General features: G+C 45.0%; 3 protein-coding genes across 7 annotated transcripts in view; 2 read left to right on the forward strand and 1 right to left on the reverse strand.

The window, feature by feature from the left end:
• Positions 1-19,937, forward strand: part of LOC115762415 (sodium channel protein 60E) — a 41,853-nt gene that overhangs the window by 11,232 nt on the left and 10,684 nt on the right. The window contains exons 3-15 of one of the 2 annotated variants that reach the window (XM_030704607.1): positions 6,072-6,280; positions 9,161-9,369; positions 9,433-9,843; positions 9,910-10,129; positions 10,189-10,323; positions 10,386-11,115; positions 11,180-11,394; positions 11,457-11,627; positions 11,694-11,887; positions 11,947-12,049; positions 12,107-12,235; positions 13,452-13,667; positions 13,729-15,917. In XM_030704607.1, coding sequence (XP_030560467.1) covers positions 6,072-6,280; positions 9,161-9,369; positions 9,433-9,843; positions 9,910-10,129; positions 10,189-10,323; positions 10,386-11,115; positions 11,180-11,394; positions 11,457-11,627; positions 11,694-11,887; positions 11,947-12,049; positions 12,107-12,235; positions 13,452-13,667; positions 13,729-15,917 — 5,131 coding nt within the window. Of the gene's footprint in view, positions 1-6,071; positions 6,281-9,160; positions 9,370-9,432; positions 9,844-9,909; positions 10,130-10,188; positions 10,324-10,385; positions 11,116-11,179; positions 11,395-11,456; positions 11,628-11,693; positions 11,888-11,946; positions 12,050-12,106; positions 12,236-13,451; positions 13,668-13,728; positions 15,918-19,937 lie in introns of those variants that run through there. The other variant, XM_030704606.1, reaches the window with a different exon arrangement.
• On the forward strand, positions 855-2,579 carry LOC115762416 (glycine-rich protein DOT1). The gene is made up of 2 exons (XM_030704608.1): positions 855-1,126; positions 1,207-2,579. Exons 1-2 carry the CDS (start codon positions 1,109-1,111, stop codon positions 2,335-2,337), a joined length of 1,149 nt encoding a protein of 382 aa, XP_030560468.1. The 5' UTR covers positions 855-1,108; the 3' UTR covers positions 2,338-2,579.
• LOC115762418 (mitochondrial thiamine pyrophosphate carrier) lies at positions 4,026-8,953 on the reverse strand. Of its 4 annotated transcripts, XM_030704610.1 has the most exons (5): positions 8,852-8,953; positions 8,644-8,737; positions 8,006-8,538; positions 4,393-5,251; positions 4,026-4,297 (listed from the first exon to the last, which is right to left on the reverse strand). In XM_030704610.1, the coding sequence occupies exons 3-5, from the start codon at positions 8,045-8,047 to the stop codon at positions 4,101-4,103; spliced, it is 1,098 nt and encodes a 365-aa protein (XP_030560470.1). In that variant the 5' UTR covers positions 8,048-8,538; positions 8,644-8,737; positions 8,852-8,953; the 3' UTR covers positions 4,026-4,100. The 4 variants fall into 4 exon arrangements, with proteins under 4 accessions (XP_030560470.1, XP_030560471.1, XP_030560472.1 ...); XM_030704611.1 differs by having other exon boundaries at positions 4,126-5,261; XM_030704609.1 differs by having other exon boundaries at positions 4,129-5,251.

Raw genomic sequence — 19,937 nt, forward strand, 5'->3', positions numbered from 1 at the left:
CAAATGCCGATGACAGCTTAATTATTTTCAAGAGAGTGAGAGAGAGAGAGAGGGAGAGAGAGATACATTTCATATGATATTGTTAATGGGTTAACAACGCGTCAAGTCCAAGCTCAAAGAAAAAATAACAAAAACAAAACAAAAACCCGTAAGCAAAAGGGTTTGGCCAATCAAAAGCCAGCCAAGCCAGCGGGGCCGTTATGCAAGCAGTTGTTGTTGTTGTTGTTATTGCTGTCTCCTTTTGTTGTGTAAGGCTAAGGCTCACGGGCAGCAGCAACAACAACTGCGACAACAACAAAAGGAATTGCCAATAGGAAGTTCATATCGGCAGCAATATTACCGTAAGCATAAACGTAAACACAATCAAAATAACTGTTAATACCTAACCAGCAGCAGCAAATAACAACGATAAATTACGACAAGAGAAGGGGTGTGATGGGAGAGTGTGGTGGGTGGGGGGGGGGTTGTCTGCTCAACTTGCATATTAATTTAATGTTATTTTTTGTTGTTCGTTGTCGATATTCGATTTAAAATTTGAATTTCAAAATTTTCGTAGCCCAACCAGATTTTCTCTTAGTGAATGAAAGTGGAGCACTGCACAGACTGCGCCCCCCCCCCCCTCCCTCACTCCCTCCTTTGCACAACAAAAAAGAGCGGAAGAGCTGCCAGAGTTTTTGTTTTTTTTTTCGATCTTGATCTCGTACAAGTTTTGCAAAGGGCGCTCGTCTCGCGTGTGAAAGGTCAACACTCTCGAGCGCGCAACGAAAACGAAATTGAGAGAGAGAGAGAGAGAGAGAGAGAGAAAACGAAAACGAAAGCGAACAGCAAAACGAGACGGCCTTCAATGGGCCGTCGTCGTCTGCAGACGCCCGCCCGTTCGCTCTCTCGCTCTCGCTCTCTCGCTCTCAGCTCAAGATTATCTTTGGCACTTGCCAACACTTACATAACGGCGACTCAGGTTAAATTCGGCATCTCCCGTTGGTTTGTTTCGTGTATAAAACGCGCCGTTGCAACGTTTGCCGAATCATTTACAGTTTGTCGTTGTCCCCAGCAGACGACCAAAAAGGGTACAGAAGTCAAAGGCAGGCACATCCTGAACGTTAACAAAATGGCGGCGTATTTCATAGTGAGTGTGCACCGTTGTTGTTGTTGTTGTTGTTGCAATTGTTTTTAGTGGAATTTAACCGGCGTCCTACATTTGCGCAGCTGAGCGTTTTACTGCTCGCCAGTCCGGCCGCCTGGGGCAAGCCCACCTTTGGTCGGGAGCACGTCCATATACGCATACACCTGCCCGAAAGTGACGGCGGCGGCGGCGGCGGTCATGATCATGGCCATGGTCACGGCGGCAGCGGCGGCGGCGGCGACTTTTCCGCTTACGAGATACACGATCATGGTCATGGCGGCGGCGGAGGAGGCGGCGGTTACGGAGGCGACGGCGGCTACGGAGGCGGCGGACATGTAAGCACCTTTGCTATCATCACCGAGAATCATGGCGCCTCGGGTGGCGGTCATTACGGCGGCGGCGGCGGTGGCGGCGGCGGCGGCTATGGCGGCGGTTACAGCGCCGGCGGACATGACCATGGACACGATGAGGCCAAGCTGGCAGTGATTGCAGCTGCTGCCGGCGGCGGCGGCGGCGGTGGACATGGCGGCGGCGGACATGGCGGTGGCCATGACAGCGGCGTGGCGCACATTGCGGCCATTGCAGCCAGCTCGGATGCCTCCTCACATGGCAGCAGCGGCTACGGCGGCTACAGCGGCGGCGGCGGCGGCGGTGGCGGTGGACATGGTCATGGTGTGGCTCAGATTGCGGCCATTGCAGCCAGCTCGGATGCCTCTGCGCACGGCGGCGGGGGCTACGGCGGCTACAGCAGCGGCGGCGGCGGCTACGGCGGCGGTGGTGGACACGGCGGCGGTCATGATGATGCGCACTTGGCCGCTGTGGTAGCTGCCTCCAGCTCCTCCTCTTCCTCGTCTGCCTCGCATGGTTCCGGTGATGTGGGCTACAGCAGCTATGCAGCGCCCGCCAGCGGCTGGGCTGGCTCCGGCGTCAGCTCCGGCTACTCCGGCTACAGTGGAGGCAGCAGCTACAGCAGCGGCGGAGGCGGCTACAGCAGCGGCGGAGGCGGCTACAGCAGCGGCGGGGGCGGCTACAGCAGCGGCGGAGGCGGGGGCGGCTACAGCGGTGGACATGATGATACCCAACTGGTTGCCGCAGCTGCTGCTGGCGGCGGCTCACATGGCTCCGGCGGCGGCGGCGGCGGCGGTGGCTACAGCTACTCGGCGCCCACTGGCGGCTGGTCGGGCGGCGGCGGCGGAGGATCCAGCTGGTCCTAGGCAGCAGCCAGGGTGGCCATTGGTCGTCTAGTCTATGTTCATGTTCATGGCCCATTGGATATAAGTTATGATTCGCGCACAAACCAAGCACAAAGTTTGGCAGCCCAAGTCAAACCGAAAGCTACATCATCTCCTCCAGCATCTGCATCCACATCCGCATCTTCTTCGTATTTATATAACTGGCTAATTGGCCAGCCCAATCTTGAATATGTCCATGTGTACAAAATAAAGTATGTAGTGTAATAATTTAAGAGCACAGAAAAGTCGTCTCTCGCGGTTATGTCAGCCGCCGACGGGGTGAAAGTGACCACAGATGCCGCAACAGCTCCGAGACTCGACTCATCATCATCTCATCACAATGACGCAATCTCTTTCAAGATCAAGCTATCATCGATGTGGATGATGATGATGATAATTATGCGACGATCGACAAACACGTTTGCCTCGCAAACAATTAGTTAACATTATCAAAAAGAGACGGAAGGGAAGCGGGAATACAAATTTAATACAATTCCACTCGTTTGCATGATTTCCACCCATTTTCCAGTTCACGTTGGGGAAATAATTTATGAAATTTCACTTGAGTCGAAAATCTGAGTTACTTTATGTGAGTGTGAGCTAAGATGGGGTTTTTTTGTGGAGAATTCCACTTGGTTGCATGGAACTTTTGTTCCACCCATTTTCCACTTGAAGGTGGGGGAAAGGGGGGCTTTAAAAAATGGGTATGTGTGAGATTCCTGAGGATTCTTAAGAAACTTAATTTGAATCGAAAACTTTAGTAAGGCGTTTTTTGGAGAATTCCACTTGTTGGCATGGAACTTTTACTGCTTGTCACTCATTTTCCACTTCACAATGGTGAAATGGGACTCGAAATATGGTAAACAGCTTGGTTATGTGTGAAATTACTAAGGATGCCTATGAAATATCATTTGGGTCGAAAACTCTAGGAAGAAAAAGGTTTTTTTGCGTAATTCCACACGCTTGCATGGAATTTTTACTGCTTATCACCCATTTTCCACTTCAAGATGGGGAAATGGGACTCGAAATGGGCTAAACAAATTGGGTATGTGTGAAATTTCTAAGGATTGTTATGAACTTTCATTTGAGTCAAAAACGTTTGGAAGAAAAGTGTTTATTTGCGTAATTCCACTCGTTTGCATGGAACTGCTTATCACCCATTTTCCACTTCCCGATGGGGAAATGGGACTCGAAATGGGCTAAACAAATTGGGTGTGTGTGAAATTTCTAAGGATGCTTATGAAATATCATTTGGGTCGAAAACTCTAGGAAGAAAAAGGTTTTTTGCGTAATTCCACTCGTTTGCATGGACCTGCTTATCACCCATTTTCCACTGCACGATGGGGAAATGGGGTACAAAAAATGGATAATTGTGAAATCCTCGGGCTCAAACTCAGTTCCAATGATTCTAAAGACATTTCATTTGTGGCGAAAACTTGTAAGGGCGAAGTTTAAGTTTACATCGGATGAAGTTTTATGCTCAAGGCATTTAAACTTTTCCACAGACTTTGTTTAATGTCCAGATCGGCCCAGCTATAGTTTGGCTATACATAGAGCTAATTGCTGGCTTTGAATACATTTCACATTGGATTTTCATCAATTGATCGATTATTAAAATGATAAAAAATTATTATTATTAATTATTATAATCCAAGAATATGGCAAAAAGAAAGTGTAGGAAAAGCATATCGAAATGAAGTTCTGTTGCATATAGTATATACACAAATGTATATATACATACATATTTATATACATATATATATATATATATATCTATATATATATTGTAATTGTTTACTTTTCAAGATGGTTTCAATTATTTCACAGATTTCTTGACGCCGGACCTGTTCTCCTTCTCCTTTTCCATCTCCTTCTCCTTCTTGTCTTTTGCCAATACACTTTTCTGCTCCTCCTCCTTGGCCTTCAAGCCTCGCTCGTACTCCTGATAGGGCATGGTAATGTTGCGATTAAAATAATCGTATATGGTAAAATAGAAGGCGGACATAACGCCCGACTTGTACAACGTGGGCAGCATACCCTTGTAGAAGCCCAGCCAGCCCTCCCGCTCGAACGTGCTGCGCAGACAGTTCCTTATGGTGTCGCAGTTGGGATTGCTGCCGAATGTCTTGCGATCGTGCTGAAAATGGCTGAGCATGGTTCGTTTCTTGATCAGATCGGCTGGGTAGACCAGCATCTTGGATAGGACACCGGCAATGGCACCATTGAAAAACAACAGGGCGCCGGGTATTGTATGCTTGGGATTGGGATCGTTGTGAAAATAACCGTTCAGGCTGATGGCCAAACGATTGCAGAACTTATAGATAACAAAATTGGCGCCCACCAGCGGATAGATCTGTATGAGGGTCATCATCATGCCGCTGGAGACGCCGCGTATTCCCTCGTTTTTGAATATCTTGCCCACGCCGGATACCGGCTTTAGCGAACCGGCATGACTGCCCGGATCGGCGGCTACCACCCGGGTGCGGATGACATCGAATGGTTGAGCCAATATTGTGCCCATGCAGCCGGCCAGGCCGCCGCACATAAAATAGCTGAGATGCGGATGTTCGTTAAAGAATTTTGTTTGATAGGCGGCCCGATGCAGTTGCTCATACGACCAGAACTGCACCAGGGCGTATGTGATGCTCATCATTTGGGCGGCCATGTGACCCCTCCAAACGCCGCGCAGCCCCTCCTCCCGATAGATGCTGGAGAACGCATGCAGCATTCCGCTATATTTGGAATTTAACGATTTCCTCTTCAACGGCTCCACCTGCAATTGGAATCGTATCTTTAGCACATCAAACGGCTGCGTTACAAAGCGAGTTATTGCCCCGGAAACACCACCTCCAATTGCCTGCAGCATTTGTACATACGTCGAGTTGGTGGACGACTTCTGAAATGGGCTTTAATCAGATTCAATCATTCTCATCTGATTCAATTTAATTGCAATTACAATGTTTAACAATTGTTTGCTGCGTGTAATTCGGAAATTCGCAAAACTATCTATTTCAATGACACCTGGCTGGGACACCCTGTGAAGTGTTTACGCATTTTCTTATTAGAGCCCGAACTGCTTAGTCTTCAAAGATTTCTGTGACACCCTGTGCTGTGGTTAAGCAGTTTCTTATTAGACTATGCACTGGTTTACTTTCATATTAATTCGAATTTGTATTGCCCTTATAGATTTCTGTGACACCCTGTGAAATGTTTAATCATTTCCTTTCTGTGACACCCTGTGCTGTGGTTAAGTAGTTTCTTATTAGACTATGAACTGATTTACTTTCATTGTAATTCTAATTTGAATTGCCTTTATAGATTTCTGTGACACCCTGTAAAATGTTTCATCATTTCCTTATTAGAGTCTTCAGCTTGTTTACTTTCATAATTATTCTAATTGATATTAGCTTAGACTTTCAAACTACTTAAATGGCCGCAAAATGGAATTGGGTCAGTTGGCTTCTTAGATTTCTGTGACACCCTGTGATGTGCTTATTTATTCTCATTTATATCAGCTTAGAGTTGATAGATTACTGTGACACCCTGTGAAAGGTTTAATCACTTTCCTATTAGAATCTAAACTGATTTACTTTAAATCTTCAAAAAGCACAAAATAGGGATTTGGGCAGTTGCCTTCATAGCTTTAAGTGACACCCTGTGCTTATACACTTTCTTACTCACTCTCTCTCTGTCTGTCTCTCTCTTTCTTGTTGCAGTTGCCAAACAGCAGGTCGTCGCGTACACGCAAAAGTCGCAGGTCAAGCACGAGACTCGCCACATTCAGCTGGTGCGCGAATATGGCTTCCATCCGCGCACCAAAGCCTCCGTGGAGGATGGCGACGTATTGCCCCGAAAGTTTGAGCCCTTTCCGGAGGACATGTACGGCAAGCCGCTGGAGGAGATTGACACCTTCATATACGAGGAGGTAAGTTACCGCCCCCGACCACGCCCCCGCCCACCGTTCATATGCATATTAGCGTGGCAAACACAAAAGCAACAACAACAACAACAACAAAATATGCCAAAAAAAAAACAACTGCATTTGGCCCATTGCCATTTCCATTGGCTTTAATTAATAGCTCACACACACACACACACACACACACACACACACACACAGATACACAGGGTGTTTTGTGTGCCAGTTTATTAAAAAAAAAACACCCAACCCCAACTTTAGCAAAGCCCATTCACAGTGTGCATCAAGTGGCACAGACGGAAATGGAACGCGCTGTTGTTGTTGTTGTTGTTGTTGATGAAAAGTGCAAATGCAACGACTTAATGAAAATGAATGCACTTTTGATGGCAAACAGAGGTTAATGGAAATGCAAACGGTTAGAACAGCCCTCGTGAGCCCACTTGAAAAGCCAAATGCGCCTCGGATATCAGCATAATGTCGCGCGCCAGTTATATTCCACAAAAAAAAAACGGAGCTACGAAAACAAATACAAATGCACACACACACAGACACACACACACATGCAAATACACATTGCGGCAGGAAATGGGTCATGCAGAGTTTGCGTTTAAAAAAATGGCTGAGCAATGTGATGGTTACCTTAAGCAAACTGCCAACCGACAGGTGGAGCTAGCGCTTGGTTTGGCCATGCAGCAGCCCAGCCAGTGCTGGACAAATTATAGGCGAACATGCAAGTTTACTTAAGACTTGGCGGCGTTCCATACAATTCACACACACACACGTGCACGTGTCGTGGTCAAATATTTTCAGGCAACGGGCTGGGTCAGGGTTTGAGTTGGGCCAACGTAAACATGCATTCAAATGGCCCGTAACGCCATCAGGGCTGGCGTAAATGTAACGAAATGTTGCCAGACATTAGCACGCACGCATGGCAACGCCATGCACACATACATATGTGTAGCTGTGTGCGTGCGTTCGTTTACATGAAAAGTAGGCGAAGCGAAACTCTGAAAACGGAAAATCAAAGTGCTTAATGGCATTTAATGGCACACTTACAGCCGGCCAAACAGACGACAGCAGAAGCATGTTACAAGGAATATGATAAGACCAGACGCTTGTTTGCCAAAATGTACACAATCTGAAACCGAATATCCATTCCAGCTAACAACCACAAGAGCTAACACAACTTTTCATTTTGCACACTCAAACCGCAAACCGCTTTTTCTTAAGCCCTCGTGCTCGACGCACACGAACACACACACACACAGCCACACAAACGGACCACAAAAGCACATGCAAATTTACAGAGCACACAGGCCCTTGGCAGGGGGTGGGTCGGGGGTAGGTAATGGCCAAACTGCCGCCCAATCGTAATTTGTGTTTGTTACATTAAAATTTCTGCTTACTCGGCTGAACGACATTTATGTATGACAAACGACCTTGGGGGCGTGACAGGCGGTCACTCGCTTGATTATCCTTTGTCAACCTTAACAAGGCTGGCGCATCGGGCATACTTAATTGCAGAAATCACAGCGCTAATGAACCCCTTCGACCACGGGGCAGGGCTGGGTTAGGCTTAGTCAATGCCAGATTGAGTCTATGCTAAGAAATCGATAGAAGTGCGGCCAACTCCGAGACGCCGCTTGGTCTGGCCGCACTTTGCCTAATTGGAGGCCCCTACACGGTTGAACGGTTGTGCAGTGTACGTACGCCGGTTTGGCTGCTACTCACGGGTGGTTTGTCTCTCATATCTGGTATAGACCGTTGTCCCATCCGCTAGGGTTTTAAAGGTCCAAGAGAGTCCTGTAAATGTCCACCTGGTAGAATAAATTTTCCGGTGGTATTTTTGTACTGTTTTTAAATACAAAAAATGCGCATTGTGGGCTGGCTCTACGACTTCTTGGCAGATGCGATAAGACGCGTAGTTTAATTCAATTCACACACAGGCACACATGCAAGCGGCACACTTACACATGTGAATACATGGAAATTTGGTTATGTTGAAAAAGCACGCTCGGAATTACGTTTTTTTTATTTTCCCTCCGTCTCGGCAATTCAACACAAATGTTTTTTTTTTTTTTTTTTTTTTTTTTGTTTTGTGGAACTTTTGTAAACCAGTAATTTATTTAAGTTTTCTCAAAGGGAAATTTCAAAGTGAATCTTTTTTAAAGCACATTTATTTTCTGGTTTGAAAACTAATTTTGCAATTACTTCGGGCCTCAAGTTGCCCAGTCGGCATGTTCATTTTTGTACGTCAGAAGTTCCTGAAAGAAACAGAAATTGCAACAAATAAGCATCCAATTGTTGGCCAAACAAGATAAGCGGCATTTGGAGCGCTAGCGCTCCGATGGCCTGCACTCGGTACTCACCACGAAAATGGTCGATGGCGTGGTGCGTTTACTTAGACCTTGCACGCATCTTCCTGCGCTTACGCTTCAACCTACGCATACGCTTCTTACGCCACTATAAATATACAAGAAACACGCATAGTTGTAACAATTGCTCTTTACATATTTAATACACTTTGATTTTTTTCTCTTAATTTTGCACTTTTCAATTGCGAAAATAATATTTTACCTTAGCTCTCATTTTCCTTCTGGTCACGAAGACGATCTGAGAACGAAAGAACGATGGCCCAGCGGAAGTTTAGCTGGCAGCCTCGCGTGGCCGGGTTTGACAGCTGTCAAGTATCGATAAGTCATATGACAGATGTTTTAGCATCGAGTAGGTCTGTTAGGTGGGGAGCAGCTCTGTTACTGTTAAGTGGGGGCCAGTCATGTTAAGTATCGACTAGCTCTGTTAAGTTGCGACTCAATAGTGGCATCGATAATAATAAAAAAATCAACTCTAAACTGGCGCCAAAACTACAGTAAATTTCTTTTTCAGACATTTTGCGTGGTATCAAAGCGATTCCGAAAGAATTACATACACCGGTTTACGGGCACCAAAAGCCTATTTCTCTTCCATCCATGGAGTCAATGGCGACGCGTATGTGTCTACATTGCCACAAATCAATTTTTCGACTACTGCGTGATGGCAACCATTCTCTTCAACTGCATTTTCCTAGCCATGACGGAGACCGTGGAGGAAGCTGAGTAAGTTCGTGTCCCCAATACGACATAAATCCATGAATAATATTCTATTGTATGTGCATACAGATATATCTTCCTAGCCATTTACTCAATTGAAATGGTAATCAAAATCATTGCCAAAGGCTTTTTGCTCAACAAGTACACGTATTTGCGTAATCCATGGAATTGGCTGGACTTTGTGGTCATCACCAGTGGATATGCAACCATTGGCATGGAGGTGGGCAATCTGGCTGGCTTGCGGACATTTCGTGTGCTGCGTGCCCTAAAGACGGTGTCCATCATGCCCGGCCTGAAGACAATTATTAACGCACTCTTGCATTCGTTTCGCCAATTGGCGGAGGTCATGACATTGACCATCTTCTGCCTGATGGTGTTTGCCCTCTTCGCGCTGCAGGTCTACATGGGGGAATTGCGCAACAAATGCGTACGCAATGTGCCCACCGATTGGACCAACATATCGCATCTGGATTGGAAAATGTAAACAAGCAACTAGATTAGATTTATATGAATGCATTTACTGTATGATCTTTGCTACTGTTGCAGTTGGGTCAACGATACGGACAACTGGCTGTACGATGACGAGGAGCTGCCCACAATCTGCGGCAATCTGACAGGCGCCCGCCACTGCCCGCTCGGCTTCATGTGCATCTGCGTCGGCGACAATCCCAATCACGGCTACACGAACTTCGACAACTTTATGTGGTCCATGCTGACAACGTTCCAATTGATCACACTGGACTACTGGGAGAACGTGTACAATATGGTAGGGCAGTTGCTGGCGTCACGCGTGCTCACGCACTAATCCCTTTACCCCATTTGCAGGTGCTGGCGGCTTGTGGTCCAATGAGCGTCATATTTTTTACTGTGGTTGTGTTTTTCGGCTCATTCTACTTAATTAATCTGATGTTGGCTGTCGTCGCATTGAGCTACGAGGAGGAGGCGGAAATAACAAATGAGGCAAGCAATAAACTCCTCTGGAATTCAATTTTAGCTCATGCCTGTTTTTGTTTTTTTTTTAGGAGCGCAAAAAGGATCTGTTGGATCATCGTGACGATTCCACGTTTAGCTTTGATCCATCTGTGCTGAACGTAAAGAAGCTCAGCAAGAACAACAAAAAGAAGATCGACTCACGCAAAGGCGTGCTCCTGGCCTCATACAGCAAGAAAAAGACGCGCCGAAAAAAGACCAAAGGCGGCAAAGATAATACCAGCAACAATGGCAGCAATGGCGTCGAGCAGGAACACATTAAATCTCTCTCGGCAACGCCCAGCCCTGGACCCAGTCCGCGCAACAGCACCACAGATCGTCCCTCGGCGCTGGCCCTGCAGGCGCAGCAGCAAATGGAGCAGCAACAACAACAACAACAGCAGCAGCAACAGCTTGTCCAAACGGAAGCGGCGGCCACCTCGCAGCAGAAGACACGCATCAGCTTTAGGGAGGGCAGCGTAAAGAATCCCAACATGCTGTACCCCTCGGACTACAAGGGTCAGCTGATGACGAGCAGTCGCCAGACCAGCTCGAATTCGAGTGGCGGCGTCAATCGCGAATCCTCTCAGGATGATTCCGGCGTTGTCGATGATCACGAAGAGCAGGACACGGCCAACGAAATGGGACATGTCTCCACCGTTGAGCTGGCGCTGTCGCCGCGCGAGGTGCGCTTAATCAAATGCAACGGCAACATTGCGCGCATCAAGAATCACAATGTCTATGCCCTGCATCAGGAGTACTCCTCAGAGGTGGTCGTGATTGGTTAGCATAGCAAGAGTCGAATCATTATAGTTCCAATATATACTCAAGTTTCTGCACCTTACAGATGACCTGCCCGATCGGAATTGCGATCGTTGCGTGCACTGCTGCGCGGATTACGAGAGCTGGCTGCAGTTTCAGAACTGTCTCTACAAGGTGGTGCGTGATCCGCTCTTCGAGCTGGCCATTACGCTGTGCATTGTCTTGAACACCGCCTTTCTGGCCATGGAGCATCATGGCATGAGCGAGAGCTTTCGCAATGCCCTGGATGTGGGCAACAAGGTGGCATTGATTGACAGCTTAGCTGAGCTGTAAACACAATATTAACAACTATTTTCGCGCAGGTCTTTACGTCCATTTTCACATTTGAGTGCATTGTCAAGCTGTTGGCCCTCTCCAAGGAGTTCTTCCTGTGCGGCTGGAACATATTCGATCTGATCATTGTCACGGCCAGCCTGCTGGATATCATCTTCGAGCTGGTCGATGGCCTCAGCGTTTTGCGCGGCCTGCGCTTGGTTAGTCTACACCTGTTTGAGCTATAATTTTGACAGATTTTAATTTTGATCCTTCGCCCGTTGCAGTTGCGCGTTCTGAAGCTGGCACAGTCTTGGACAACGATGAAGGTGCTGTTGAGCATCATTATATCAACGATTGGTGCGCTCGGCAACCTCACGTTGATCCTTGTTATAGTCATCTATATCTTTGCCGTGATCGGCATGCAATTGTTTTCCAAAGACTACACGGCCGAAAAGTTTGCGCCAGATCCCGTGCCCAGGCAAGACAAAAGCTAGACATGATTGCTTTTGCACATATTTATAATATTCTTTTATACAGATGGAATTTCAATGATTTCTTTCACTCGTTCATGATGATTTTTCGCATATTGTGTGGCGAATGGATTGAACCGCTCTGGGATTGCATGCGCGCCGAAGAGGAGGCAAGTTATACCAGCAATAATATTTAATTATACTTTATAATACTTGTCAATTCACAGCAAGGCGCCTCGACATGCTTCGCCATATTTTTGCCCACTCTGGTAATGGGAAACTTCATGGTCTTAAACTTGTTCTTGGCTTTGTTGCTCAACAGCTTCAATTCCGAGGAGCTTAAATCCAAGAAAGAGGCAAGTCCAATGTATAATCCCTTTTGCAAAACTCTTATCGATTGTTATGTAAATGTTTATGTCTAAACGTTCAATGTGTGTCTATGTGCGTGCAAAACAATGTTAAACCATTTAAACAAAGGAAATTCCTTAAACAAAAACCCAAGTCTTGAGCACAAGCCATGCTTGTCATAAAAACCAAAATGCTAAAAGAAAAAAAACAAAGTAATTTATTAACTTTTATACTCTATATGGTGTTTATACGAATTTGCATTGCATTGTTTGTTCGGCGTGAATATGTGTGTGTCTATAACTTAGCCAAGTAATTTAAACAAAAAAATACTCACATTTAAAACAAATGCATTAAACAAAATTTGATGCCAATTGAATTATACACTGAAAAAAAATGGAAACGCACTTTTTACATACACACAAATCCTTAAATTAACCGCCCAAATTCTCATTTTCATTCACCAAAACTATTCGAATTAATTTGATAAAAAAAAAAAATAATATGTTGTGCTTAATTTCGGCGCTGCTCGAAATTACGTATTTTTGTTGTTGTATTTACTTAACGTATGTCTTATGCATTTCTTTCATGTAATCCTGTCTAAGTCTCAGTGTCTAAGTCTTTAATACTTATCTGATAATATTTCTATTTGCACTAAATCTACTTGAATTTACTAAAACAAAAAACAAAAACTAAAACTTTGTTTGTCAACTTTGCACAATGCGTTTTAACTTTTAAATACTAAACATACACACCATAATATACTAAAAAAATACCAACAAAAAAAATAATACCCCAACAATTACCAATATTTAAATACACAAAAACCGTTAAACAGATTTTCAAGAAAAAGGTAATTTTTTCAAACTCAAACTTAAAAACTACTTAAACAAATTGTTTGCTGTTTTTTGTTAATTTACAAAAAAAAAAACCAAAAAAAAATTCCTTAACCAAGAAAAATTTAAAAACCGCGTGTATATAATAACCCCCAGGCTGCATATTGATTGTTATTGTTATTTGTAAAATTTGCAACTTTTGTGTTTCTCGATGTTTAGCTTTTTGCCGTTAGATTGTATATTGCATTGGATAAATGATTGACTATATATATATATATATATAAATGTGTGTAAACATTCAAAAAATTTCAATATTGTAGTGAAACCTTTATTTTCGCATACCCTTAACAATGCAACGCGTCAGCTAATCTAGACTTTTCTCTTCGTGTAGGAGGTGGGTGAGGAGTCAAAGCTGGCACGCAGCATTGAGCGTGTGCGCGATCTGATACGCAAGAAGCGGCAGGAGCGCAAGGATCGCAAGGAGCGCAAGTATGCGGAAAAGTTTCAACAGATTGTGCTCGAGGCGCAGCAGGCGCATGTCGCAGCCAGAGATATGGACAAATCCGGCCTGCTGGCGGAAACAAAGTTTCATAGATTAAGCTACCAGGTGAGTGGGCCACAAATATTCAATGCAAGTCACAGCTTATAGATTAATTAAACATTCACAGGAATCTATGAACCGACCAGTTTCTGGCTCGGATTTTGGCTTCCAAATTCCGCTCAGCGATGGCCTGCACACCATAGTCGATGGCCTCGAGTACGATGAGACAGCGGACTCGGCAGACCAACAGCAGCAGCAGCAGCAACAGTTGCAGCAGCCGGCCGGTGATTATCTGCCACCGACTTACGAGTGCGCCATGCTATCTGCCACGAGCAATGGCAACAGCAATGGTGGCGACAACAATCTCACTTCGGTGGCGGGCAGATTGCAGCATCAGATCTCCTCGGGCGTGGGCACACAGCAGAACGATTCGCGTGACGAGGCCACCTACACGGAGTCCATAGAGCTGCGCCTGCTGGGCCAGTACAATTCAACGGACACAGATCCCTATGCGTATGCGGCGGATCAGCGCAGCGGCTCGTTTGCGCGCGGCGATTCGCTGCAGGACACCGACGAGGCCTATCTCAAGTATCAAAAGTCGCTGCTAACGCGCTCGCCCAGCTACCGCAAGTCGCTGGATCGCCTGTCGCAGTCCAGCGGGCAATCGCAGCGTTCGCTGCTGCCCTCGCGCAGCCTCAAGTCGGAGGAGAGCGCCATGCGGCGGCACTCGAGCGGGCACTCGCTGAACTCCATATCCCTGGAGCAGGATGAGCTGCTGTCGCAGCAGGCGAATCTGCGCGAGGAGCTGCTCAATTGCGATCAGAAGGAGCTGTTTCAGTTTCTGCAGGACGACGACGAGCTGCTGTCCAAAAAGAAGACAACCACCAGCAGCATCAAGTCGAATCTCAGCTACATATCCAATTCCATAATGCAAACGCTGGACTCGAGGCACTCCAGCACTGGCAATGGGCAGCAGGAGAGCGAACCGCTGATGGAGCATTCCGAATTCGACAATATCATACAGAGCTTTGAGAAGGAGCTGGAGGAGATCAAGCGCTCGACCAGCTCGCTGGAGCGCAAAATCTCCACGCTCGCTGAGCCCTCGCCAGCTGCCGATGAGGCGACCAAGGCCATAATGGATCATATTGCTGTGATAACCGGCGCCTCGGAGCGCACCGCTGCCGATGAGGTGGTGCATCCGCTGAATCCTTACGATAGCTACGATCTGTCCAGTGTGCCGCGACGCTCGCAGTCCGTCAGCGCCGCCGCCCAGCGTCAGTCCGTCAAGCTGAAGCGTCGCAGCCTGGAAAAGCAGCGCAAAATCGACGAGGACTTTAGCATATCGAACGAAATACGCAAAATCTGTGATCAAATACATGCACCCTTCGCGGCCATGGAGGCGCTGGCCGTCGCAGCCACCAGTGGCAGCAGCAGCACCGGCGGCGGCGGTCAGTCGCCGTTCATGCGCCGCAAGAATGATCCGTTTAGCGTGCAGTTCGATCGCTTTAAGCGTCTGTCGCTGATCGAACGCGTCGAGGAGCTGCCCGAGGAGGATAAGCCCATATCGACGCTGCGCATCGAGTCGGAGAAGATGCCGCGCAAGTTTCACAACAGCGAACAGCTGCGCCTTGACAGCCTCTCGCTGAAGAGCACCAATTCGTATGAGAATCTGCTCATACAGAAGCAGCAAATGTGCCGCGAGGCAAACAATTCGGCAATTGGGGGTGTGCCGGCAACGCCGCCCACATCCCTGAAATCGAGCATTGAGCCACCGACACTGGCGCAAATTTCATCGCTAAAGGCAACACCGCCGCTGGCTGCCCTCACGGAGCACCAGCAGCATTATCATGCCACAAGCATACAAACCACAATAACAACAACAACAGCAGCCGCAACAAAAACAATGCACCCAACGGCTGTGGGCGCGGGCGCTTCCAAGCGCCGCGCCGAGCATCCACAATCGAGACTAGACAAAGCCGCTTCCTTTCAATCGGGCCGCACCGAATCGCACAGCTCGGGCGCCGCCGATAACAGTAGCTCGGCACACGCCGGTCCACGCTCCATGTCCAATGGCCAGCAACCAGAGCGGGCTAGCGAGAAGACTGAGCCGATGGCGGCGACAACAAAGCCGTCGGCGTTTTCACGACTGACCGAAAAACCATGGCATTGTCTGGTTTCCTACGTAGACGATCTCACTGTCGGTGGGAGACGTAACTCGCAGGGCGCCTACAATGACCCCATGACTTTTCCGAGCTATGGCCAGACAAAGCCGCCAAAAGTGCCAGACGATTGCTTCCCACAAAAGTGCTACGATCAGTGAGTATCCACTATATAAACTATATATAAAAGCAGCTCGAACCATTAACAAAAAGCGAAACTTCTTGAAAATCGGTTGAGTTTTTACCGAGTTATGGGATTGGGAAGTTTTGACCCATGTCTATATAGAAATTTATAGGCTACAATATTTACATGAATTTGGACCCAAAATTGGGTTGTCAGATTTGAATGCCATTTTAAAGTGAGGGCAAAACCATGAATAAAAAGCCCAACTTCGTGAATATCGGTTGAGTTTTGACCGAGCTATGGGATTGGAAAGTTTTGATCCATGTCTATGTCGAAATTTTGAGGGTACAATATTTACTTGAATTTGGACCCAAAATTGGGTTGTCAGATTTGAATGCTATTTTAAAGTGGGGCAAAACCATGAATAAAAAGCCCAACTTCGTGAAAATCGGTTGAGTTTTGACCGAGTTATGGGGTTGGGAAGTTTTGATCCATGTCTATATCGAAATTTTGAGGGTACAATATTTACATGAATTTGGACCCAAAATTGGGTTGTCAGATTTGAATGCCATTTTAAAGTGAGGGCAAAACCATGAATAAAAAGCCCAACTTCGTGAATATCGGTTGAGTTTTGACCGAGTTATGGGGTTGGGAAGTTTCGATCCATGTCTATGTCGAAATTTTGAGGGTACAATATTTACATGAATTTGGACCCAAAATTGGGTTGTCAGATTTGAATGCCATTTTAAAGTGGGGACAAAACCATGAATAAAAAGTCCAACTTCGTGAAAATCGGTTGAGTTTTGACCGAGTTATGGGGTTGGGAAGTTTTGATCCATGTCTATATCGAAATTTTGAGGGTAAAATATTTACATGAATTTGGACCCAAAATTGGGTTGTCAGATTTGAATGCCATTTTAAAGTGAGGGCAAAACCATGAATAAAAAGTCCAACTTCGTGAAAATCGGTTGAGTTTTGACCGAGTTATGGGATTGGGAAGTTTTGATCCATGTCTATATCGAAATTTTGAGGGTACAATATTTACTTGAATTTGGACCCAAAATTGAGTTGTCAGATTTGAATGCCATTTTAAAGTAGGGGCAAAACCATGAATAAAAAGCCCAACTTCGTGAAAATCGGTTGAGTTTTGACCGAGTTATGGGGTTGGGAAGTTTTGATCCATGTCTATATCGAAATTTTGAGGGTACAATATTTACATGAATTTGGACCCAAAATTGGGTTGTCAGATTTGAATGCCATTTTAAAGTGAGGGCAAAACCACGAATAAAAAGCCCAACTTCGTGAAAATCGGTTGAGTTTTGACCGAGTTATGGGGTTGGGAAGTTTTGATCCATGTCTATATCGAAATTTTGAGGGTACAATATTTACATGAATTTGGACCCAAAATTGGGTTGTCAGATTTGAATGCCATTTTAAGGTGGGGGCAAAACCATGAATAAAAAGTCCAACTTCGTGAAAATCGGTTGAGTTTTGACCGAGTTATGGGATTGGGAAGTTTTGATCCATGTCTATATCGAAATTTTGAGGGTACAATATTTACTTGAATTTGGACCCAAAATTGAGTTGTCAGATTTGAATGCCATTTTAAAGTGGGGGCAAAACCATGAATAAAAAGTCCAACTTCGTGAAAATCGGTTGAGTTTTGACCGAGTTATGGGATTGGGAAGTTTTGATCCATGTCTATATCGAAATTTTGAGGGTACAATATTTACATGAATTTGGACCCAAAATTGGGTTGTCAGATTTGAATGCCATTTTAAAGTGGGGGCAAAACCATGAATAAAAAGCCCAACTTCGTGAAAATCGGTTGAGTTTTGACCGAGTTATGGGGTTGGGAAGTTTTGATCCATGTCTATATCGAAATTTTGAGGGTACAATATTTACATGAATTTGGACCCAAAATTGGGTTGTCAGATTTGAATGCCATTTTAAGGTGGGGGCAAAACCATGAATAAAAAGTCCAACTTCGTGAAAATCGGTTGAGTTTTGACCGAGTTATGGGATTGGGAAGTTTTGATCCATGTCTATATCGAAATTTTGAGGGTACAATATTTACATGAATTTGGACCCAAAATTGGGTTGTCAGATTTGAATGCCATTTTAGAGTGGGGGCAAAACCATGAATAAAAAGCCCAACTTCGTGAATATCGGTTGAGTTTTGACCGAGTTATGGGATTGGGAAGATTTGATCCATGTCTATGACGAAATTTTGAGGGTACAATATTTACTTGAATTTGGACCCAAAATTGGGTTGTCAGATTTGAATGCCATTTTAAAGTGGGGGCAAAACCATGAATAAAAAGCCCAACTTCGTGAATATCGGTTGAGTTTTGACCGAGTTATGGGATTGGGAAGTTTTGATCCATGTCTACGTCGAAATTTTGAGGGTACAATATTTACTTGAATTTGGACCCAAAATTGGGTTGTCAGATTTGAATGCCATTTTAAAGTGGGAGCAAAACCATGAATAAAAAGTCCAACTTCGTGAAAATCGGTTGAGTTTTGGCCGAGTTATGGGGTTGGGAAGTTTTGATCCATGTCTATGACGAAATTTTGAGGGTACAATATTTACTTGAATTTGGACCCAAAATTGGGTTGTCAGATTTGAATGCCATTTTAAGGTGGGGGCAAAACCATGAATAAAAAGTCCAACCTCGTGAAAATCGGTTGAGTTTTGACCGAGTTATGGGATTGGGAAGTTTTGATCCATGTCTATATCGAAATTTTGAGGGTACAATATTTACTTGAATTTGGACCCAAAATTGAGTTGTCAGATTTGAATGCCATTTTAAAGTGAGGGCAAAACCATGAATAAAAAGTCCAAATTCGTGAATATCGGTTGAGTTTTGACCGAGTTATGGGGTTGGGAAATTTTGATCCATGTCTACGTCGAAATTTTGAGGGTACAATATTTACTTGAATTTGGACCCAAAATTGGGTTGTCAGATTTGAATGCCATTTTAAAGTGGGAGCAAAACCATGAATAAAAAGTCCAACTTCGTGAAAATCGGTTGAGTTTTGGCCGAGTTATGGGGTTGGGAAGTTTTGATCCATGTCTATATCGAAATTTTGAGGGTACAATATTTACTTGAATTTGGACCCAAAATTGGGTTGTCAGATTTGAATGCCATTTTAAAGTGGGAGCAAAACCATGAATAAAAAGTCCAACTTCGTGAAAATCGGTTGAGTTTTGGCCGAGTTATGGGGTTGGGAAGTTTTGATCCATGTCTATGACGAAATTTTGAGGGTACAATATTTACTTGAATTTGGACCCAAAATTGGGTTGTCAGATTTGAATGCCATTTTAAGGTGGGGGCAAAACCATGAATAAAAAGTCCAACTTCGTGAAAATCGGTTGAGTTTTGACCGAGTTATGGGATTGGGAAGTTTTGATCCATGTCTATATCGAAATTTTGAGGGTACAATATTTACATGAATTTGGACCCAAAATTGGGTTGTCAGATTTGAATGCCATTTTAAAGTGAGGGCAAAACCATGAATAAAAAGCCCAACTTCGCGAATATCGGTTGAGTTTTGACCGAGTTATGGGGTTGGGAAGTTTTGATCCATGTCTATATCGAAACTTTGAGGGTACAATATTTACTTGAATTTGGACCCAAAATTGAGTTGTCAGATTTGAATGCCATTTTAAAGTGGGAGCAAAACCATGAATAAAAAGTCCAACTTCGTGAAAATCGGTTGAGTTTTGACCGAGTTATGGGATTGGGAAGTTTTGATCCATGTCTACGTCGAAATTTTGAGGGTACAATATTTACTTGAATTTGGACCCAAAATTGCGTTGTCAGATTTGAATGCCATTTTAAAGTGGGGGCAAAACCATGAATAAAGAGTCCAGCTTCGTGAAAATCGGTTGAGTTTTGACCGAGTTATGGGGTTGGGAAGTTTTGATCCATGTCTATATCGAAATTTTGAGGGTACAATATTTACTTGAATTTGGACCCAAAATTGAGTTGTCAGATTTGAATGCCATTTTAAAGTGGGAGCAAAACCATGAAAAAAAAGTCCAACTTC

The sequence above is a fragment of the Drosophila novamexicana genome, unplaced genomic scaffold (genome assembly GCF_003285875.2).
Source record: "Drosophila novamexicana strain 15010-1031.04,08,12 unplaced genomic scaffold, DnovRS2.1 tig00000564-arrow-pilon, whole genome shotgun sequence".
Taxonomy (NCBI): Eukaryota; Metazoa; Arthropoda; class Insecta; order Diptera; family Drosophilidae; genus Drosophila; species Drosophila novamexicana.

Excerpts from the sequence above, each read along its gene's own strand:
- LOC115762418 (XM_030704609.1), bottom strand. The coding sequence starts at position 8,047 with ATGGGACAACGGTCTATACCAGATATGAGAGACAAACCACCC. Across the intron at positions 5,252-8,005 it reads ATATGAGAGACAAACCACCC|AAGTCGTCCACCAACTCGAC; the intron begins GTGAGTAGCAGC and ends AGCCCATTTCAG.